We start from the raw sequence: 25,034 nt of genomic DNA on the forward strand, positions 1-25,034 counted from the left end.
TGATGACACCTCGGGGTCGTCCGCCCCATGGGGCGGAGAGGCAGGAGGAGGCGTTTTGCTCTCCACATCTCCGAAAGAAGATCCCCCGAAGACGAGCTCTGTTGAGAAGGGCTACGAGCCGGACTGCAAGAGATGGGTCTCGGTTATTATTCCCAGAGATAGAACAGGATATATCTACCGAAGTACTTTTGATTCACTTACGGCTCGGTGGAGGGCTGGCCCCCTTGCGGGCATTGTGCGGTGAAGATGCCCTCCGGGGCAGGGCCCCCTGGCAAGGGTTTCCTCCCTCGTTTGGAAACCTCTAACTCCAATTCTCCAGAGGCGGCCCTTTTCTTCCCGTGAAGGGGGGGGGGGATTTTAGATTCACTTCCCCCTTCATCCTCCTTCTTGGAGACATCAATTCCCCTGGTCTGGATGTACAATGTATGAAGCCCGCTTTCGGCTTCTCTATCCCTCCCCTCATCCTCTCCTGATGGCACCTGATATGGTGCGCGCTCAAGCATCCTGGTTAATAAAGGATCCGACGTGCCTTCGGGAAGAGGGGCCGAACACCTAATCCTCTCCGCCTTCCTTAGACAGTCCTGGCCAAGGGTAGTTTTCAGAATAATGTTATGATAAACATAAATAGCGTGTTCGGTTGCGGAGTTACTTACTTGGGTATCCGGACAATTGCAGTTCAGGCCCACATCCTCGATGGTGTCCGGACACTTTATTCGTGATCCGAAGAATAACCAATACATCCCTTTGAGCATCACGCCGAAGAAGTGCTGAATAGTTCGCGGTCCTTCTGGGTTGAACTCCCACATCTGGAGAGGTTGAGTTTGCATGGTAGGATCCGACGTACTAGCATTACTTGAATTATTTTGACGAGGCTGACATCCCTCTTAAGAAGATCCCGAATGCGGCTTTGCAATGTCGGTACGTCATTAGCAGGCCCCCAGTCCGGTCCCTTGTTGACCCATGACCCCAGTTGAGGTGGAGGGCCCGAGCGGAAGGCAGGGGCAGCCACCCACTTTGTGCCTCGGGGAGCTGTGATATAGAACCACTCCTGTTGCCATAAGTCGGACACCTCCGGGAAGGAACCCTTGGGCCATGGGGCATCAACGCCTTTGCTTATTATAGCGCCTCCACACTCCACGTGTCGCCCGTCAATCATCTTCGGCTTCACATTGAAGGTCTTAAGCTACAGGATGAAGTGTGGGGTGACGTGGAGGAAGGCTTCACACACGACGATAAACGACGAGATGTGAAGGATGGAATCCGGAGCCAGATCATGGAAATCTAGCCCGTAATAGAACATGAGCCCTCTAACAAAGGGATCAAAGACTAAAGCCTAGCCCTCGGAGGAAGTGGGAAACAAATACGACGCTCTCGTTGGGTTTGGGAGTGGGGATGACCTGCCCTTGAGCAGGCAGCCTATAAAGGATGCGGTCAGGTACCTGGCCTCCCTAAGCTTCTTGATGTCCTCCTCTGTGACAGAGGAGGCCATCCACCGGCCTTGAAGGTTGGATCCGGACATGATTGAAGGTCTGAAGCGCTTGAGCCCGAGCCTTGGGTGTTGGAACTCGAGGTGAGGGAAGGGGAGGATCGAGTGCGGGTGTGAAAAGATAAGACCTTGGGCCCTTAATAAAGGGGGTGAATATCATGCGTCCCCCGCGTGACCGTTTGGAACTTGCCTAAAATCAAGGAGTCATATTAACAAACGCGGTTGGGTTACCCACGCCCGTATTGATGAGAATCCCGCAATAAGGGGACACGATCTCTGCTTCGACAAGACGTGCCAAGGAAACCGCCTCGCAATATGTGCAGTAGCTAGTTGTGAAAAACGATTCGAATAATGACCGGGCCATGGCGTGATGTCACTCTACAAAAAGTTGTCAGCAGATTAGATTTGTGGAATATTGTTCTCTCTACGGTGATATGTGGAATTTGTTTTGCAGAGCCGGACACGCTTCTCGTGTTCAAAATCTTCTATGGAGTATTCGGAGGAGGAACCCGCCTAGCAATGCCGAAGACAATCTACGTGCCAGACTCATCGTCATTGAAGCCTGGTTCAGGAACTACTGAGGGAGTCCTGGATTAGGGGGTATTCGGATAGCCGGACTATATACTTTGGCCGCACTGTTGGACTATGAAGATACAAGATTGAAGACTTTGTCATGTGTCCGGATGGGACTCTCTTGGCATGGAAGGCAAGCTTGGCAATTCGGATATGTAGATCTCCTTCTCTGTAACCGACTCTGTGTAACCCTATCCCCCTCCGGTGTCTATATAAACCGGAGGGTTTAGTCCGTAGGACAACAAAAATCATAATCATAGGCTAGCTTCTAGGGTTTAGCCTCTATGATCTCGTGGTAGATCAACTCTTGTAATACTCATATCATCAAGATCAAAAAAGCAGGAAGTAGGGTATTACCTCCATCGAGAGGGCCCGAACCTGGGTAAACATCGTGTCCCCAGCCTCCTATTACCATTAGCCTTAGATGCACAGTTCGGGACCCCCTACTCGAGATCCGCCGGTTTTGACACCGACAGTGCTCCTTGCCCACAGGCGGTCCCTCGGTCGTAAGCTTCGTGGCGTCCATCTTCACCCAGGGCATCTTGACTTGGGCGAAGGCTATTCGCGTGCCTTCGGTGCAGACTGACGCTTTATAGCATCAAGTCAAGGGCAGACATTGACCAGCCGCTTCACGAGACCGAAGTAGCTGCTAGGAATGGCTTCGGCAGGCTGTACCTGGATTATCAAATCCTTCATGGCTAGTTCGGACACCCTATGTAGTTCGACCAATTGTTTTAGCTGATTGCTAAAGGGCACCGGATGTTCTGGCGCAAGGTATTGCGACCAAAACAGCTTCTCCGTGGAGCTCCCCTCTTCAGCTCGGAAGAATTCTGCAGCGTTTGAAACGCTGCGCGACAGATCTGCAAATGCCCCTGGAGAACTCCAAATCTGGGTCAGTAAGATGAACCTTTGCTTCACATATTTGCTCTACATAATAAAGGCCTTACCCGCCGTGATTTTTCTGGCCTCCTGGATTTCCTGGAGGGCGCCTTGGGCTTCAACCCGGGCATCGTGCGTGTTTTGATGGGCCTTGGTGACATTGAAATCTTGAACCGTAAGGTTGCGCTCCAAGGAGTCGCACTTCTTGACGGTGTCCTGGAGCTCCTGCCGGACCTCACTGACCCTGGCCTCGTGCATTTCATGGGCGGCCTTTTCCTTGGCCGCTTTCTCCTTGGCCTCGGCCAACGCCTTCTTGAGGGTCTCCACCTCGGTCACTGCTCCTAACAAATAAAATGGCACTTCAGTCAGCACAAATCATTCATCCTTCCTGAATATACACAAGGTTATTGCATACCTTGATTATCTTCCAGCTGTTTTTTCACGCGACCGAGGTCCTTCTCGGTCCGCTCCAGACTCTGCTTTAGTCTGGAGACCTCAGCAGTATGAGAGGTCGCAGCCAGCAGCGACGCCTGTTTATTCACATTGACTCAATTGGTTAGTCTCCTGCGAAAATTGTTTGATCCTCTGTCCGGCTTGTCTTTTCGAACACCGAACAGTGTCTCAGAGGCTACTGTCTATACTCTGACATTATTTTTAATGGTGTTGCTTACCTCAAAGCCTGTTAGAAGACTTGTGCAGGCTTTGGCCAGTCTGCTCTTTGTGGACTGAATCCTACCAATCACCGTACCCATAAGGGTACGGTGTTCCTCAACAATGGAAGCGCCTCACAGCGCTTCCAACAAATTATCCGGTGCCTCTGGATGGACAGAGGTCACCGGTGGAATAGACACACCTCTCCTTCCTTTGAAAGAGGCGGCTGGCTTGATTCCGGAGCCATATGGGTCTCCGGAACTGTATTCGGTCGGGGGCCGAATTGGATATGCCCCCCATTATCAGTATCCATGGGGGTTTGCTCCCCCATGTGTCCGGCAGCCGAGGCTGCACCCTCTGGCGCCTCCCCGACGGCCTCCTGAATCTCTCCCGGGCCTGGGATCCTTCGGGACGACGACTCGGTGCAATCCATGTCCTTGGGAGAGGGTCCTGCTGGAAGGGTCCCACCGTCCATTGCATTTGGGTCCAGCGAATCCTCCAAAGATAAGGACCGCTCGAGGTTGGACCGAGCTAGACTGCAAATACATGATTCAACACGTCAAAACAATGAAGTAGAGAGGCCGTATATATGAATGTGTCCGGGTACTCACGATTTGGCAAGGGGCTTGTCCCTAGGCTGCCACTCCGAGCTGGTATCGGTGGCCGCGGTGGAGCTGTCCGGAAGGGAAGCTTTCCCCTTCTTGGATGCCTCGGCCTCCAGATGCATGGAGGCCGACCTCTTCTTTCTCCCCCTGCAGGGGGGAATGGCTTTCTTCTTCTTCCTCCCCCTCTTCCTCGTCGTCCTCGGCGGCGGAGGAGTGAGCCTCGACGTCTTCGGACGTCATGTCTGAAGTACCCTTGCGACGGATACCACCCCTGGTCCCCTTGGCCTTCTTCTTGGCCTTCTTCTCCCGCGCTTGATAGGGCGCTGGAACCAGCATCTTCGTGAGAAGCGGGATTTCTAGGTCTTCGGGAAGTGGAGCCGGACAGTGAATTCGCTCTGCCTTCTTCGTCCAGCCCTGAGAAAATCAATAGGGAGACTTAGGCGTCGTCCTCGGGTATGCAAGTAAAAGATATACCTTGAAAATATGAAAAAACTTACCGGACTAGCGGAATGGGCCAAGTCGTGCCCGCGGTCCTCGGTCGTGGCCGGCCGCGCCTCGTTGGACTTGAAGAGCACCTTCCAGATGTCTTCATGCGTGATGCCGAAGAACTCTAGCAAGGTCTGGTGCTTGGCCGGATCGAACTCCCACAAATGGCAAGTCCGACGTTGGCACGGAAGGATTCGGCGAATAAGCATTACCTGGATCACGTTGACGAGCTTGATGTTCTTGTTCATCATGTTCTGTATGCGCGTTTGAAGCGCTTCCAGCTTGTCCGCCGAAGACCAGTCGAGGCCCTTCTCTTACCAGGAGGTGGGCCGCATTGGGACTCCGGACCGGAATGTGGGAGCCGCGACCCAGGTGGTGTCGCGTGGCTCTGTGACGTAGAACCACTTTGATTGCCACCCTTTGACAGTCTCCACGAAGGAGCCTTTGGGCCATGTGACATTGGGCATCTTGCTCACCATGGCTTCACATTGAAGGTCTTCAGCCATAGTCCGAAGTGAGGTGGTATGCGGAGGAAGGCCTCACACACGACAATAAATGCCGAGATGTTGAGGATTGAGTAGGGGGGAAGGTCATGGAAGTCCAGCCCATAGTAGAACATGAGTCCGCGGACGAACGGGTGGAGAGGGAATCCCAGCCCGTGGACAAAGTGGGAGATGAACACCACCCTCTCATGGGGCTCCAGGGTGGGCACGATTTGTCCCTCGGCCAGAAGCTGATGGGCGATTTCCTTTGCTATGTAGCCGGCCTCCCGGAGCTTCGTAATGTCCTTCTTCTTGACGGAGGAGGCCATCCACTTGCCCCACACTTCGGATCCGGACATGGTTGGAGTGCTTTGTTGGGGCGGAAAAGGTGAGAACTTGGGCGCTGGAGCTTGAGAATGGGAGGCAGAGAATGAGAGAAGGTGTGGGTGAAAAAGGGTGAACCCTTATCCCCTTATAAAGGCAGCAAATATCAAGTGCCTCCCCACTAGCCTTAAAACTCGCCTATTCCCCAAGGGTCGCGCAGATGGCATGGTTAGATTACCCATGCCCGTATTGATGATAGTCCCACAATAAGGGGAGACGATCTCTGCTTTGACAGGACGTGCTAATGAAACCGCATCTTGAAATATGGAGGGGCAGGCTAAACACGGTTTGAATAATGATGGGGCGGCGGCGTGATGTCACACTACGAAAAGTTGTCAACGGATTGGACTCGTGAAATATTATACTCTCTATGGTTGTGTATAGGATTTGTTTTGCAGAGCCGGACACGATTTTTGTGTTCGAAGACTATTTTGGAGTATTCGGAGGAGGAACCTGCCTTGCAATGCCGAATATAATCTGCGCGCCGGACACCTCGTCATTGAAGCCTGGTTCAGGGGCTACCGAGGGAGTCCTGGATTAAGGGGTCCTCGGATGGTCGGACTACTGACATGGGCCGGACTAATGGGCTATGAAGATATAAGACAGAAGACTTTGTCCCGTGTCCGTATGGGACTCTACTTGGCGTGGAAGGAAAGCTTGGCGTTCAGATATGAAGATTCCTTTCTCTATAACCGACTTCATATAACCCTAGTCCCCTCCGGTGTCTATATAAACCAGAGGGTTTAGTCTGTAGGGTACGATTACAATCATAATTATACAGGCTAGACTTCTAGGGTTTTAGCCATTACGATCTCGTGGTAGATCAACTCTTGTAATACTCATATTCATCAAGATCAATCAAGCAGGAAGTAGGGTATTACCTCGATAGAGAGGGCCCAAACCTGGGTAAACATCGTGTCCCCGTCTCCTGTTACCATCGACCTTAGACGCACAGTTCCCACCCCCTACCCGAGATCCGCCGGTTTTGACACTGACAGAAAGCTGGCGGACACAGTTAAGCATTGTAAGCCGACGGACACAGTTAAGCATTGTAAGCTGCTATGTCTTGAGCTAGTGTTGGTTTTCCCCGAAGAGGAGAGGGTGATGCAGCAAGTGTAGCGTAAGTATTTCCCTCAGTTTTTGAGAACCAAGATATCAATCCAGTAGGAGGCTCCTCAAAAGTCCCACGCACCTACACAAACAAACTGAGAACTCGCAACCAACGCAATAAAGGGGTTGTCAATCCCTTCACGGCCACTTGCAAAAGTGAGATCTGATAGAGATAGTATGATAAGATAAATATATTTTTGGTATTTTATAATATAGATGCAAGAAAGTAAAGATGCAAATAAAAGTAGATTGAAAGCAAATACGATAAGAGATAGACCCGGGGGCCATAGGTTTCACTAGAGGTTTCTCTGGAGAGCACAAGTATTACTGTGGGTGAACAAATTACTGTCGAGCAATTGATAGAAAAGCGAATAATTATGACGTTATCTAGGCATGATCATGTATATAGGCATCACGTCCATAACAAGTAGACTGACTCCTGCCTGCATCTACTACTATTACTCCACACATCGACCGACTCCTGCCTGCATCTAGAGTATTAAGTTCATAAGAACAGAGTAACGCATTAAGCAAGATGACATGATGTAGAGGGATAAACACATGCAATATGATATAAACCCCATCTTGTTATCCTCGATGGAAACAATACAATACGTGTCTTGCAACCCTTTCTGTCACTGGGTAAGAACACTGCAGGATTGAACCCAAAGCTAAACACTTCTCCCATGGCAAGAAATATCAATCTAGTAGGCCAAACCAAACTGATAATTCGAAGAGACTTGCAAAGATAACTCAATCATACATAAAAGAATTCAGAGAAGATTCAATTAATATCCATAGATAAATCTGATCATAAACCCACGATTCATCGGATCTCCACAAACACACCGCAAAAAGAGATTACATCGAATAGATCTCCACAAGAGAGGGGGAGAACATTGTATTGAGATCCAAAAAGAGAGAAGAAGCCATCTAGCTAATAACTATGGACCCGTAGGTCTGTGGTAAACTACTCACAAGTCATAGGAGGGGCAAGGATGTTGACGTAGAGGCCCTCCGTGGCCGATTCCCCATCCGGCAGAGTGCCGGCGAAGGCTCCAAGATGGGATCTCGCGGATACAGAAGGTTACGGTGGTGGAAATTGTGTTTCGTGGTGCCCCTGGATGTTTTCGGGGTCCGTGGATATATATAGGAGGAAGAAGTACGTTGGTGGACGCCCAAGGGGCCCACGAGACAGGGGGCGCGCCCTACAGGGGGGCGCACCCTTCTATCTCGTGGGGCCCTCAGAGCTTTCTTGACTTGCACTCCAGGCTCTCCGGATCAGATTTGTTCCAAAAATAACGCTCCCGAAGGTTTCATTCCGTTTGGACTCCGTTTGATATTCCTTTTCTTCGAAATACTGAAATAGGCAAAAAACAACAATATGGGCTGGGCCTCCGGTTAGTAGGTTAGTCCCAAAAATGATATAAATGTGTAGAATAAAGCCCATAAACATCCAAAACAGGTAATATAATAGTATGGAACAATAAAAAATTATAGATACGTTGGAGATGTATCATAAGCCGACAGACATAGTTAAGCATTGTAAGCCGGCAGACACAGTTAAGCATTGTAAGCTAAACAGTTAAGCCAGACAGTTAAGCCAGATGGTAAGCCAGATTGTAAGTCAGATTGTAAGCCGTATTATAAACCGTCTTACGTTAAGAATCCCAAGACGGCAGGGTGATGGACGAGGCCCGATCCAGATCTATATCGGGGAGGGAGGAAGGTGGGAACGCGGTTCCGGCTAGGGTTTGCTCGGGGTGGCTAAGTAGGCCAAGGGGTTAGTTGGGCCGGCCTGGCATGTGGCTTAGTGGGTCGGCCGGCTGGGCCATGGCCCAATTAGCCAGGGGGTTCCTTTTTTTTCCTCAGTTTTTAGTTTTATTTATTTTCTCTTTTCTGTTTTCTTTTATTTACCAGTTTAATTTTGTTTTATAAAATACAAAAGGTCTACCTAATCTCTACTCCTAATGTGTGAGTTGGTGAATAGAATCCAGTTTATTTTCGTCCCACCACTTTCATTCGTTTTATTTCGCTGGGTTTTTTTCGTCTCCCTTCACACCACACCGCTTCCTCTCGCACATAGAAAAAAACCAGGAACTGAGCCCCGTCCCATGAAACGAAATCAGAGGAACGAGGCCCCCTCGACTCCTCTCTTGATCTATTTCCTATGGTGTGAATGCCGCCGCCGCCGCTGCAGAATCCTCCTCCTCCGCCCCTGCTGCAGAATCTTCCTCCGCCGCCGCCTCAGAATCCTCGGCCGTCTTGCTCCTCCACCCCCAGCGCCGACGCGGCCTCCGAGACCTCCGCCGCCATTGCAGAACCCCACATTAGGGTTGGACCTTGTGGGACGCCATCTTCGCCGTCGTCGCGGAATCCTAGGGCAGGGCATGGTCGCGTTGCGGGCAGCGAGGAGCAGCACAAGGCTGTGCCAGATGTTCCCTACATCAAGGAGAACACGGGTATGTACATCGTGACTCAATATGATCGTCTCTTCTCTAATCTATTTCTGTGCTCAACCGTCTCTTCTCTGATCTATTTCTGACCATGGAATTCTTCTACTCCAGAACGACATCAGCATAAGGTCAATATGTTTATGTCGAGGACATCTACTCCTGTTGTGCTGCCGCCGCCGCCTCGAACTTTTGGCTCCTGCCGCTTCTGCCGCCGCCTTGCACCAGTGGATCCTTCTCTTCCTTGCCAGGCTAGAGCTTCTCTTCTTTGCCAGTCCAGATTTTCTTCCCCTCCAGCATATAAGTAGACCTAGTAACTTACTACCTTGAGTCCTCGAACCTCTCTTTCATGATTTTGTGTTCTTCTTCTTGATTGTGCGTTTCTCAACACCTTCACCAAGTAGTACTGCAACATGCTAATGTGTGTGATGAATGAATTTTGTGCAACAAGTAGCAGGGTAGAAGGCCACGATGTGAGATATTCACAATGTATACTAAAATATGTGTGTGCAATGTACATGATGTGTACAACTGTATGTGAGATTACTACCATATCTAGATCCGAATTACAGGAGATTGGCAACACTTATATATTCAATGTACATGCTCCGAACTAGAGTTGATTATTACCACTTTTTGTAAGCATCCTTATACGTTTGTATAGTATGTCCAAGAAGTTGTTATGTTAAAATAAAAGGGGGTGCTTATTATTCAGTTAAGAAGATGTCTAAACCCTCATTTTCTATGTGATAGGTGAGCGTATATCATATGAACATCAGACTAGGAGAAGAATATGGAGTGTTGCCGGAATAGATTTTTTCGGATGTGGGATGCTGCCACAAGTATCTAAGAAGTGGGACGACCATGAGTTGCATGGGACAATAAACTCAAACATGATTGTTTGTGCATTCAGCGGAACAATGAACTTAGACATATAAATATTGATCAATCAAATGTTTACGACCATGCCCATGTGGATCGTAGTAGAGACATCATCTATCACCATGAATTGTCATATATTCTTTGATGTTACATGAAATATGAGTTGTCCTATTTTTTAAAGAGTTCATTAGTTGGGTTTGACCATCAGACTATAAATACATTATAAATAGTCTTCCAAAATTTATATTTTCTCACGTATCGTATGTCCATTGAGTTTTTGTATACGTTAGTATCTTAACATAAATCTTTGTGATTAAAAATGCAGCTTATTCATTTGAATGGTGCGAGCAATATATTTGGATTGGGAAAGTGCGAAGCAGAAGCAACCATCTTATATGTCAAATAGGAAGCAAGAGGCTTGCAAAAATCCTTTAAAATTGATTTGACTGCAGCTCCTAGCAAAGAACCTTTCCTCCAAAATTTCTGCGAAGAGCTACAATTTGATCCTAAACTTACTAGCAAGATGCATGAAGGTACCACCCTAAGACTTGCTTTTTTTAAGGCATCATTTGTTTTACAACATTGTTCTATATCAGCTAAAATATTTGCTCCTGCTAGCTAGACACGTACCATATTAGCTACAGATTGAAGGTTACAATCCTTTTATTTTTATATAATCCTCCATTTATTTGTATCATTAATTTTCTGTCCATCTATCTTTTGCGCAGATGTTTTAATCTGTCTTTGAGATTGTAACACCATGAAAGCATTTTGTTGTTGTTGTGACCACTGACCAATATATGTATATAGTAGGCTCACTCAGAAATTGATTTACGTGGCCTGAAAAAGGTCCACGTCATTTATTCACATTTGGTAAAATTTTAGTAAATAATAGTGTATCTACGTCAATTTGAGGGATGTAGGGATTTCGCCCTGGCCTCAGCTTGCTGTTGAGGATAGGTGTGTGGTCTTTCGACCATTTGGAAAAGAAATATGAGTGTTATAAAGAGAAGAAGAGCAATCAGCTATATGCAAAACTTCACACCAAATTATTCCCTGGATGGTCTCTATTTTACTTTTCATTTACTGAGAAATTATATAATTCGAGTGTAAGATGTTACATGTGTTAATTTGAGGTGAATGTTAAATGATGGCGTGACTTTCTTTTGTATCAAGAAATATTAATATAACAATAGAATCAGAGAGTTTTATCTCACTTGTCTCAGTGCAAGGCATGTTTGTTGAATGGCAGTATTGGATGAACCACTTTTGACTTGATAATCTTTGTACGAATCTTCCTATGAGATGCTTGGTTACGAGAGTACTGGTTGTTTATCATGACTTTTTTTATTTCCAAAACAACACGTTGAGCCGTTGGATCGAAATTGTACATGTAGATTTTTCTTGTAGCTTAAAGATCATGTTTGGCATTTGCCATATTCATGATGACTTAGTAGAAATAGATTACCAATATGACAACCTTCCACAATAGCCACATTTGCATTCCATAATCTATAAAGTATAATTCATTATTTTAATTAGCACTTTCTGAATTTGGATCATGAATGGCTATGCTGCATATTCCAAAGCGTAATATATAAAGGTTGTGCTGATGGGGCTGCTCCCACCACTAAAATATATTCTAAATTTGCCGCACAAAATATAGTTTTGTGTCCCTATTTGTCATCAATATCAAGGCAAGATGCCTAATGCATAACCTTCTATCTTTGACAAGGTAGGAAGTAAGAAAGTTGTTAGAGTTGGAGAAGACAACATCAACATTAGATCTATGTTGAATGGAGTAGTGAGGCAACCACGAACCAGGTGTGCAAAACATTGATGTTTGTTGTGTCTTGAATGAATGGTTCTACTTGATGACCCACAAGCATAGGGGATCAATTGTAACTCTTTTCGATAAATAAGAGTGTCGAACCCAATGAGGAGCAGAAGAAAATGACAAGTGGTTTTCAGTAAGATAATGTCTACAAGTGCTGAAGTCATAAGTAACAGAGTAGTTTGATAGCAAGATAATTTGTAACGAGCAAGTAACGATAATAGTAGCAAAAGTGCAGCAAGGTAGCCCAATCCTGTTGAGGCAAAGGACAGGCCAAAATAGTCTCTTATAGTAAGCAAAGCGTTCTTGAGGGTACACGGGAATTTCATCTAGTCACTTTCATCATGTTGGTTCGATTTGTGTTCGCTACTTTGATAATTTGATATGTGGGTGGATCGTTCTTATGTGTTGTTCTTACTTGAAAAAACCTCCTACTTATGATTAACCCCCTCGCAAGCATCCGCAACTACGAGAAAAGTATTAAGAATAAATTCTAACCATAGCATTGAACTTTTGGATCCAATCGGTCCCTTACGGAATAGCACATAAATTAGGGTTTAAGCTTCTGTCACTCTCGCAACTCATCATCTAATAACTACTCCACAATGCATTCCCTTAGGCCCAAATATGATGACGTGTCATGTAGTCGACGTTCACATGACACCACTAAGGGAATCACAACATACATACTATCAAAATATCGAACACATATCAAGTTCACATGATTACTTGCAACATGATTTCTCCCGTGACCTCAAGAACAAAAGTAACTACTCATAAGTGATAAACATGCTCAAGATCATAGGGGTATTAAATAGCATAATGGATCTAAACATATAATCTTCCACCAAATAAACCATATAGTAATCAACTACAAGATGTAACCAACACTACTAGTCACCCACAAGCGCTAATCTATAGTTCCGATACAAAGATTGAACTCAAGAGATGAACTAGGGTTTGAGAGGAGATGGTGCTGTTGAAGATGTTGATGGAGATTGCCCTCCCCAAGATGGGAGAGTTGTTGGTGATGATGATGACCATGATTTCCCCCTTCGGGGGTGGGGGGGGGGGGAGTTCCCCTGGCGGAATCGGTTCGCCAGAGGGCAAAAGTGCTCCTACCCAAGTTCCACCTCGAGATGGTGGCGCTCCATCCCGAAAATCCTCTCTTGATTTTTTATAGGTAAAAATGACTTATATACCAGAAGATGGGCACCGGAGGTGGGCCTGGATGAGCACAACCCACCAGGGCGTGCTTGGGCTCCCTGGCGCGCCCAGGTGAGTTGTGCCCACCTGGTGGGCCCCTCTGGTACTTATTGGCTCCAATATTTCTCAAATATTCAATAAAAATCTATGTAAAGTTTTAGCTCATTTGGAGTTGTGCGGAATAGGTGGTCTGACGTAGCTTTTTCAGGTCCAGATTTCCAGCTGCCAGAATTTCCCTCTTTGTGTGTACCTAGCATATTATGAGAGAAAAGACATTAGAATTACTCCAAAAAGCATTATTATGCATAAAAACATCATAAATAACAGTAGGAAAACATGATGCAAAATGGACGTATCAATTCCCCTAAGCTTAGACCTCGCTTGTCCTTAAGCGAAAATCGAAATCGAAAAACATGTCCACATGCTTAGAGAGAGAAGTGCCGATAAAAACAAAATACAGACATAGAAGCATCATGTGAATTATTATAACAACAAAAAATTCAAACATAAAATTTTTATCGTAGAACTTTTATCATAGACTTCTCATGAATAAGTAACAATTCATGACAGTATTGAAGTATAAAGCATAAACTCTATTAGAAACCAACAAACTATCTTTTCAGTCAACTTTGCAACTACAATTCATCATCTTTTCAGGAAGGGTCACGTATCGGAGCCTTTAGGCAAGTCCACATACTCGACCATCATATAGTCTTCTATGATTGCTAACACTCACCGCATACACATGAACAAAATGTTTCAACCAGACACATAGAAAGATAGGGGCTTATAGTTTCGCCTCCTAACGTATTCACCTCAAGGGTGATGTCAACAATAATAACTCATGCTACCCATATTCAACTGGACATATGTGCCTAGATCTTTCCTCACCACATGATGCTTGCCAAAGGAGAAAAATAAAAAGGAATAGACAGAAAAACTTTGACACTTGCATAAAAGTAAATACGTAAAAGTAAAAGATAGGCCCTTCGCAGAAGGAAGCAGAGGTTGCCATGCGCTCATTTGTTTGTATTCTCAACCCCTTAGTGCAAAAGAACGTCACGTTGTATTGCCCCTTGTGATGGCAACCTTTATTATGCAGTCTGTCGCTTTTATTCTTCACCATCACAAGTTTGTACAACGCTCAATTTTCTCTTACACTAAATGATCTCACACTTTTAGAAGCAATTTTTATTGCCTTATTGCACCGATGACAACTTACTTGAGGGATCTTACTCAATCCCTAGGTAGGTATGGTGGACTCTTGAAAATAAGATTTGGGTTTAAGGGTCTTTGGATGCACACGTAGTATCTCTACTTAGTGCGGAATTTTTGGCTAGCAAGGGGCAAGCACCACATGTTGAAGGATCTATGACAATATAACTTCTATGTGAATATGAACAAACATAAATCGTTATGTTGTCTTCCTTGTCCAACGTCAACAATTTTGGCATATAATATTTTGATGGAGGCTCACAATCACAAAAGATTTCTAGGATGGTGTATTTATATGTGAATCTTATCTTCCCTTATTAATTCTTTCATGGGTTGCATCATTGACCAATCCTTTGTTTGTCAATCTCTAATAAATTTTCCTACTTATACGTTTCCTTATGTGGTGTCATCACCTACTATAAGATTAGCATATGATCTTTTTAATTTATTTCCTTTCTTTTTATTGCAACATGAAAGTAATCAAAACAAAAATTCAAACTAATCTTTATTATATATCTCGCACACGATCACAAGGATAGACCACTAAGAAAACTCTCGAAAGAAAGGATCGAACTAAAGTTTTATTCATCTAGAGCAAAAGATAACTATGGATCGAACTAAAAATAAGTAAAGGCAAAAGATAGTGGGGTGATACGATACCGGGACACCTCCCCCAAGCTTGGCGGAAGCCAAGGGGAGGGCCCATACCCGATACTCAGCTTTTTTGGTGATGAAGAAGAAGGTGGTGGTGATGTAGAGATATTGTCCTCGGGTTTCCATGGCAGTGGTCCACCATCATAAGAGGAGGAGTGAGTCTCACGGGTCCTGCAACTGGCAGCCAAACTCATACCTTCAAACCTCGCCTCATATTCAAAGACTTGGTTTTGGAGATCGTAGATCTAGCTTTGGAGGAAGCTGATTTGTTCGTTGAGGGTGAAGACGATGTCCTTCATGGACTTTCCATCCACCTTGAGATCACGGGTAAGGTCCATAATTATGAGGTGATTGACATTGAGTCCATGCTCCACCATCCCCTTGCACCGGAAGACTTCCTGTTCCATAGCTTCAAGCCTGGCCTCCATGGTACCCGTTGAGGGAGTCCTGGATTAAGGGGTCCTCGGACGGCCAGACTATTAACATGGGCTGGACTGTTGGGTTGTGAAGATACAAGACAAAAGACTTCTTCCCGTGTCCGGATGGGACTCTCCTTTGCGTGGATGGCAAGTTTGGTGATTCGGATATGTAGATTCCTTTATCTGTAACCGACTTTGTGTAGCCCTAGCCCCCTCCGGTGTCTATATAAACAGGAGGGTTTAGTCCGTAGAGGCAATTACAATCATAATCATACATGCTAGACTTCTAGGGTTTAGCCATTACGATCTCGAGGTAGATCAACTCTTGTAATACTCATATTCATCAAGATCAATCAAGCAGGAGTAGGGTATTACCTTCATAGAGAGGGCCCGAACCAACATCATGACCCCCGTCTCCTGTTACCATCGACCTTAGACGCACAGTTTGGGACCCCCTACCCGAGATCCGCCGGTTTTGACACCGACATTGGTGCTCTCATTGAGAGTTCCGCTGCATCGTCACCAAAAGGTTTGATGTCTCCATTAATCATCTACAACAATATAGTCCAGGGGGAGGTTTTCCTCCCCGGACAGATCTTCGTATTCGGCGGCTTACACTACGGGCCAACTCGCTTGGCCATCTAGAGCAGATAGACAGCTACGCCCCTAGCCAACGGGTCAGGTTTGGAAGCTTGAATTATGTTGCCGACATCCGCGGAGACTTGATCTTCGACGGATTCGAGCCCGTGGCAGCCACTCCCCGCCACCACGATGAACATGACTTAAATCTGTCATCAGACCGTGCTCAGGAGATAACGCCTGTAACCGCTCTGGCCCTAGATCCAGAGCAGACTGCGCCGTCCGAGGACGGGAAGCTCAACCCCGCCACGGAAGCCGCAGACTCAGCGTGTTTGAGCCGCACACAGACCCAACCTCGAGCGGGGCCTGTGTTACCGGGACCTAGGATTTGTCTCCAACCATAGGTTCTGGATCGCGTGCATCCGCGTCCATCGAACCTGATTAGGCGCCGATATTGGAATTTAGCTCTGCGGACATCTTCCGGCACTCACCTCTAGGCGATGTGTTAAACTCATTAAAATCCCTCTCCTTGTCAGGGGACTCTCAGCTGAACTATAGCCGGCTTGAATTGGAAGACGATAACGGAGAATTTCGCTTCCCACCCACCACCCACTTCATAGCCATTGTCGAAGACTTAACCGACACACTCGATTACGGCTCCGAAGACATCGACGGTATGAACGACGATGCCGAAGAGGAGCAGGAACAAAAACCACCGCTCACAGGGCGGTGGACGACTACATCTTCATACGATGTATACATGGTGGACGCACTTAAAGATAAGGAGGCCGACCGGGATAATGATAAGCCCGTCGATGAACCTCCCAAATGTCGGCGTTAGAAGCGCCGATCTCGATCCGGCAAAGGAAAAAATAGCAACATTGTCACTGACAACAGTGATAACCCGGACCAAGCCGAGGACCCCGTAGATCCAGCGATGGAGGAGGACGAGCGAGAGGATGGCGAACACAGTCCAGGGCCGCTGTCTGACCACAGCGATGTGCTACGTCTTGAGCTTGCGTTGGTTTTCCTCGAAGAGGAGAGGGTGATGCAGCAATAGTAGCATAAGTATTTCCCCTCACTTTTTGAGAACCAAGGTATCAATCCAGTAGTAGGCTCCTCAACAAGTCCCACGCGCCTACACAAACAAACTGAGAACTCGCAACCAACGCGATAAAGGGGTTGTCAATCCCTTCACGGCCACTTGCAAAAGTGAGATCTGATAGAGATAGTATGATAAGATAAATATATTTTTGGTATTTTATAATATAGATGCAGAAAATAAAGATGCAAATATAAGTAAATTGAAAGCAAATATGATAAGAGATAGACCCGGGAGCCATAGGTTTCACTAGAGGCTTCTCTCGAGAGCATAAGTATTACGACGGGTGAACAAATTACTGTCGAGCAATTGATAGAAAAGCGAATAATTATGACGTTATCTAGGCATGATCATGTATATAGGCATCACATCCATAACAAGTAGACCGACTCCTGCCTGCATCTACTACTATTACTCCACACATCGACCGCTATCTAGCATGCATCTAGAGTATTAAGTTCATAAGAACAAAGTAACGCATTAAGCAAGATGACATGATGTAGAGGGATAAACTCAAGCAATATGATATAAATCTCATCTTGTTATCCTCGATGGCAACAATACAATACGTGTCTTGCAACCCTTTCTGTCACTGGGTAAGAACACCGCAAGATTGAACCAAAACCTAAGCACTTCTCCCATGGCAAGAAATATCAATCTAGTAGGCCAAACCAAACTGATAATTCGAAGAGACTTGCAAAGATAACTCACCCATATAAAAGAATTCAGAGAAGATTCAATTATTAACCATACATAAATCTGATCATAAACACACAATTCATCGGATCTCGACAAACACACCGCAAAAAGAGATTACATCGAATAGATCTCCACAAGAGAGGGGAGAACATTGTATTGAGATCCAAAAATAAAGAAGAAGCCATCTAGCTAATAAGTATGGACCCATAGGTCTGTGGTAAACTACTCACAACTCATCGGAGAGGCAAGGATGTTGATGTACAGGCCCTCCATGGTTGATTCCCCCTCCGGCAGAGTGCCGGCGAAGGCTCCAAGATAGGATCTCGCGGATACAGAAGGTTACGGTGGTGGAAATTGTGTTTCGTGGTGCCCCTGGATGTTTTTGGGGTATGTAGGCTTATATAGGAGGAAAAAGTACGTCGGTGGACACCCGAGAGGCCCACGAGACAGGGGGCGCGCCCTACAGGGGGGGCCTCCTATCTCGTGGGAGCCTTGGCTGCTTCTTGACTTGCACTCCAAGTCCTCTGGATCACGTTCATTCCAAAAATCACGCTCCCGAAGGTTTCATTCCGTTTGGAATCCGTTTGATATTCCTTTTCTTCGAAATACTGAAATAGGCAAAAAAACAGCAATATGGGCTGGGCCTCCGGTTAGTAGGTTAGTCCCAAAAATGATATAAATTGTAAAATAAAGCCCATAAACATCCAAAAGGGGTAATATAATAGCATGGAACAATAAAAAACTATAGATACTTTGGAGACGTATCAAGCATCCCCAAGCTTAATTCCTACTCGTCCTCGAGTAGGTAAATGATAAAAAGAGAATTTTTGATGTGGAATGCTACCTAGCATAATTCTCAATGTAATTTTCCTTAATGTTGCATGAATGTTCAGATCCAAATGATTCAAGATAAAAGCTTATAAAACATAAAAATAATAATGCTTCAAAGCATACTAACAAATAATCATGTCCTATCAAAATAGCATAGCCAAAGAAAGCTTATCCCTACAAAATCATATAGTTAGGCCATGCTTCATTTTCATTACACAAAATACTCCCATCATGTACAACCCCGATGACGAGCCGAGCAATTGGTTCATACTTTTTAACGCGCTTCAGCTTTTTCAACTCTTACGCAATACATGAGCGCAAGCCATGGACATAGCACTATGGTGGTAAATGGTGGTGGTTGTAAGGACAAAAAGTGGGAGAAGATAGTCTCGCATCAACTAGGCATATCGACGGGCTATGGAGATGCCCATCAATAGATATCAATGTGAGTGAGTAGGTATTTCCATGCAACGGATGCACTAGAGCTATAAATATATGAAAGCTCAACAAAAGAAACTAAGTGGGTGTGCATCCAACTTGCTTGCTCACGAAGACCTAGGGCACTTTGAGGAAGCCCATCATTGGAATATACAAGCCAAGTTCTATAATGAAAAATTCCCACTAGTATACGAAAGTGACAACATATGAGACTCTATATCATGAAGATCATGGTGCTATTTTGAAGCACAAGTGTGGAAAAAGAGATAGTAGCAATTGTCCCTTCTCTCTTTTTCTCTCATTTTATAATTTTTTCCTTTTCTCCTTTTTTTTCTTTTTTTTCTTTTCTCTTTTTTTCTTTTTTTTTCTTTTCTTTTTGGTGGGCTTCTTTGGCCTCTTTTATTTTTATAAAGTCCGAAGTCTCATCCCGACTTGTGGGGGAATCATAGCCTTCATCATCCTTTCCTCACTAGGACAATGCTCTAATAATGAACATCATCACACTTTTATGGATTTACAACTCAAGAATTACAACTCAAAGCTAGAACAAGATATGACTCTATGTGAATGCCTCCGGTGGTGTACCGGGATATGCAATGAATCAAGAGCGACATGTATGAAATTTATGAAGGTGGATTTGCCACAAATACGATGTCAACTACATGATCATGCAAAGAGCAATATGACAATGATGAAACGTGTCATAATAAACTGAGCGGTGGAAAGTTGCATGGCAATATATCTCGGAATGGCTATGGAAATGCCATAATAGGTAGGTATGGTGGCTGTTTTGAGGAAGGTAAATAATGGGTTCAATACCGGCGAGAGTTGCGCGGTAATAGGAAAAGCTAGCAAAGTGGAAGGATGAGTGTACGTATATCCATGGACTCACATTAGTCATAAAGAACTCATATACTTATTGCAAAAGTCTACTTCGCCCTCGAAGCAAAGTACTACTACGCATGCCCCAAGAGGGATAGATTGGTAGGAAAAAATTCCATCGCTCGTCCCCGACTGCCACTCATAAGGAAGACACTCAAAAGAGCACCTCATGCAACAAATTTGTCACACAACTTTTACCATACGTGCATGCTACGGGACTTGCCAACTTCAACAAAAGTATTTCTCAATTTCATAATTATCCACTAGCATGACCCTAACATTACTACCTTTATATCTCAAAAAAATTATCAAGCAACAAATTGATCATAGCATTCAATTCAATTTCTATGATAGTTTTTGTTATACCCAACTTGGATGCTCATCATTCTAGGACCAAATTATAACCATAGCAAATACCATGCTGTTCTAAAATCTCAAAATAATTTAAGTGAAGCATGAGAGACTAGCAACTTCTCCAAAATTAAGACACCACCCTGCTCTAAAAGATATAAGTGAAGAACTAGAGCAAAAACTATCAAGCTGAAAAGATATAAGTGAAGCACATAGAGTATTCTAGCAAATTCTAATCAAATAGGCTTCTCCAAAAAGGTGTGTAGAGCAAGGATGATTGTGGTAGACTAAAAAGCAAAGACTAATATAATACACGACGCTCCAAGCAAAACACATATCATGTGGTGAATAAAAATATAGCTCCAAGTAAAGTTACCATTGAACGAAGACGAAAGAGGGGATGCCTTCCCGGGGCATCCCCAAGCTCAGGCTTTTGGCTATCCTTGAATATCTTGGGGTGCCTTGGGCATCCCCAAGCTTAGGATCTTGCCACTCCTTATTCCATAGTCCATAAAAGCTTTACCCAAAACTTGAAAACTTCACAACACAAAACTCAACAGGAAATCTTATAAGCTCCCTTAGTGAAAGAAAACAAAACCACCACATAAGGTACTGTAATGAACTCATTCTTTATTTATTTTGGTGTTAAACCTACTGTATTCCAACTTCTCTATGGTTTATAAACTATTTTACTAGCCATAGATGCATCAAAATAAGAAAACAACACACGAAAAACATAATCTGTCAAAAACAGAACAGTCTGTAGCAATCTGTAACTAACGCAAACTTATGGAACTCTACAAATCCTACCAAAATAGGACGTACTGGAAAATTTGTTTATTGATCAGCAGCAAAAAGAATCAATGCAACAACTCGTTTATGTGATTTATTGAATTGTTTCTCGTGAGCGCAAAGTTTCTGTTTTTCAGCACAACCAAATCAACTATCATAATAGTTTATCCTATAGGTTCTACTTGGCACAAACACTAATTAAATGCTAAAAACACATCTAAACAGAAATTAGAAACAAAATTTAACACTAAACAGGAAAAAAACAAAAAAACAAAGAAAATTGGGTTGCCTCCCAACTAGCGCTATCGTTTAACGCCCCTAGCTAGGCATAAAAGCGAAGATAGATCTAAGTAGTGCCACCTTTGGCACTTGTCTTTTTAATGGGATTATGCTCGGATCCGGGGGGCTCCTTGCGTTTCCCTTCATACTCGGAGATCTTTTGATCTAAGGCATCCAACCGCTTATTGCAAGTGTAATCAAGTTATTCATGCGGTTGATACTCCCACCAATATTCTTAAGTGGTTCAACAATTTTTTGCAATTCACAAAGTTTCTCTAAAATTTGGGTTCCCTCATGAGAGAAGGGTGATCTCGCTTGTAGGGGAAGTACTCCTACTAACCCCTCTATAATCTCATAAGCGAGACTAGGATCAACTTTGATAAAACACCCTTTTCAGCAAAATCAAGGAGTTGTCTATGGGGCAGAGTCAACCCAACATAAAAATTGTGAATTAAAATCTTGAAATCTCCTTCTACAACGCAACTACGATAAGATTATAGCATCCTGAACCAAGCATCTTTTAAATTTTCTCCTTTTCTTTGTTTGAAGTGAAGAACTTCAAAGTCGGGAGACGAAGGGATAAAAACCGAGCTAGCCATAACGACAAGGCAAACGGAAAGAGAGGAGGAGATTGGGAAAGAGAGGGCGAATAAAACGGCAAAGGTGAAGTGGGGAGAGGAAAACAAGAGGCAAATGGCAAATAATATAAATGCGAGGGAGATGAGTTTGTGATGGGTACTTGGTATGTCTTGACTTGAGCAAAGACCTCCCCGGCAACAGCGCCATAAATCCTTCTTGCTACGTCTTGAGCTTGCGTTGGTTTTCCTCGAAGAGGAGAGGGTGATGCAGCAATAATAGCGTAAGTATTTCCCTCAGTTTTTGAGAACCAAGGTATCAATCCAGTAGGAGGCTCTTCAACAAGTCCCACGCGCCTACACAAACAAACTGAGAACTCGCAACCAACGCGATAAAGGGGTTGTCAATCCCTTCACGGCCACTTGCAAAAGTGAGATCTGATAGAGATAGTATGATAAGATAAATATATTTTTGGTATTTTATAATATAGATGCAGAAAATAAAGATGCAAATAAAAGTAAATTGAAAGCAAATATGATAAGAGATAGACCCGGGGGCCATAGGTTTCACTAGAGGCTTCTCTCGAGAGCATAAGTATTACGGTGGGTGAACAAATTACTGTCGAGCAATTGATAGAAAAGCGAATAATTATGACGTTATCTAGGCATGATCATGTATATAGGTATCACGTCCATAACAAGTAGACCGACTCCTGCCTGCATCTACTACTATTACTCCACACATCGACCGCTATCCAGCATGCATCTAGAGTATTAAGTTCATAAGAACAGAGTAACGCATTAAGCAAGATGACATGATGTAGAGGGATAAACTCAAGCAATATGATATAAACCCCATCTTGTTATCCTCGATGGAAACAATAAAATACGTGTCTTGCAACCCTTTCTTTCACTGGGTAAGAACACTGCAAGATTGAACCCAAAGCTAAGCACTTCTCCCATGGCAAGAAATATCAATCTAGTAGGCCAAACCAAACTGATAATTCGAAGAGACTTGCAAAGATAACTCAATCATATAAAAGAATTAAGAGAAGATTCAATTATTAACCATAGATAAATCTGATCATAAACCCACAATTCATCGGATCTCGACAAACACACTGCAAAAAGAGATTACATCGAATAGATCTCCACAAGAGAGGGGGAGAACATTGTATTGAGATCCAAAAACAGAGAAGAAGCTATCTAGCTAATAACTACGAAAAGTTGTCAACGGATTGGACTCGTGAAATATTATACTCTCTACGGTTGTGTGAGGAATTTTTTTTGCAGAGCCGGACACGATTCTTGTGTTCAAAGACTATTTCGGAGTATTCATAGGAGGAACCCGCCTTGCAATGCCGAAGACAATCTACGCGCCGGACACCTTGTCATTGAAGCCTGGTTCAAGGGCTACTGAGGGAGTCCTTGATTAAGGGGTCCTTGGACGGCCAGACTATTAACATGGGCCGGAGTGTTGGGCTGTGAAGATACAAGACAGAAGACTTCTTGCCATGTCCGGATGGGACTCTCCTTTGCGTGGATGGCAAGCTTGGTGATTTAGATATGTAGATTCCTTTCTCTGTAACCGACTTTGTGTAGCACTAGCCCCCTCTGGTGTCTATATAAACCGGAGGGTTTCGTCCATAGAGGCAATTACAATCATAATCATACGAGCTAGACTTCTAGGGTTTAGCCATTACGATCTCGAGGTAGATCAACTCTTGTAATACTCATATTCATCAAGATCAATCAAGCAGGAAGTAGGGTATTACCTTCGTAGAGAGGGCCCAAACCTGGGTAAACATCGTGTCCCCCGTCTCCTGTTACCATCGACCTTAGACGCACAGTTCGGGCCCCCCTACCCGAGATCCGCCAGTTTTGACACCGACACCCGTCCCCTTGGGTCCTTGCACATCGTGGATGTGCAACACTCCTCATGCATCTGGATGGCTTGAGGGTGCTGCACCACCTCCCGCAAATATGGGTTGATGACATTCTTGAAGAATCTGTCCTTGGAGGAGCTTGAAGCGGCCTTGGTAGATGGGATCTAACAGAAAATAGCACGGAAAAGAAAAGAGAAGATTTCTCCGTGATGCGGTGCTCAATAGGTTCAGGGGGTATATAAAGATTCTTTATCTTGGGGAAACAAGCAAACGGTAGAAAAATGGAGTCCGGAAGGTGCCCGAGGTGTCCTTCCTGGTTGTTTCTTATTTTCCTAATTTTCAAAATATTCCAAAACTGACAATGTCGGATTTCGGGTTCCGGCAGACCCTCTAGATTCGAACACTGGGGTGCGCGCGGAGATTTCGCTCTCTGCCTACCTGCTCCTCACCGCCTTGCTATGATCTATGCAATCAAAGGAACAACACAAGAGACACAGAGTTTATACTGGTTCAGGACACCATTGTGGTGTAATACCCTACTCCAGTGTGTGGTGTGGTGGATTGCCTCTTGGGCTGATGATGAACCATACAAGGAAGAACAGCCTCGCAAGGGTCTATTCTTGGCTGGTGCGATGAACTTCTGGGGGGAGTTTAGTCGCTCTCTCTCTACTGGTTTCCTGGTGATGACCAGATTGATTTCTAGATGCCTCTACCTTGTGGGTGGCTAGTCCTATTTATAGGCAAAGGCCCTGGGCCTCTTCCCAAATATTGAGCGGGAAGGGCGCCAACAATTGGCCATTTTGAAGGGGAACATCTAGTACACTTATCCTGACTAAAGTTGGTCCTCGCCTGCCAAAGGCTCTGGTGGTGACGCCGTCTTGGGCTCCAAGATGACCTCCATCCTGCCGTTCTGCTGGTCTTGGTCTTGTTGCACCAAAATGGCTACCTTTGCTTGATGCTCTCGTCTGCGCTTGCTCCCTATACACCAAAGGGGAAACGAGAACTCTGTGCAGGCCGGCGCCTGCCTGGCGCCCGCCTGGCTTCGGTCATCATGGCTTGCGTCATGGGCACCTCGTGAGGTACCCCACCTTGATTTCTCCGCCTCCTCGCGAGCTAGCCTGACGAGGCCGCTCCTGAGGAAGCCTCCTGTCGTTCACCCCACGAGGCTTGTCCCCTCGCGAGGGTCTTGAGCTCGTGCTGATGAAGATGGGCCGTGCTGGGCCACCCCTTGAGCCACGCCGCAGGCCGCAGGCAAGCAAGTCTAGGGACCCCCGTTCCAAGAACGCCGACAGTAGCCCCCG

General features: G+C 45.0%; 1 protein-coding gene across 1 annotated transcript; it reads left to right on the plus strand.

Moving 5' to 3' along the window:
- The first annotated feature begins 8,615 nt into the window (after window positions 1-8,615).
- On the plus strand, window positions 8,616-11,176 carry LOC123162763 (rho GTPase-activating protein gacO-like). The gene is made up of 2 exons (XM_044580524.1): window positions 8,616-9,118; window positions 9,224-11,176. Exons 1-2 carry the CDS (start codon window positions 8,836-8,838, stop codon window positions 9,415-9,417), a joined length of 477 nt encoding a protein of 158 aa, XP_044436459.1. The 5' UTR covers window positions 8,616-8,835; the 3' UTR covers window positions 9,418-11,176.
- The last annotated feature ends 13,858 nt before the right edge of the window (window positions 11,177-25,034 follow it).

The sequence above is a fragment of the Triticum aestivum genome, chromosome 7B, assembly GCF_018294505.1.
Source record: "Triticum aestivum cultivar Chinese Spring chromosome 7B, IWGSC CS RefSeq v2.1, whole genome shotgun sequence".
Lineage (NCBI taxonomy): Eukaryota > Viridiplantae > Streptophyta > Magnoliopsida > Poales > Poaceae > Triticum > Triticum aestivum.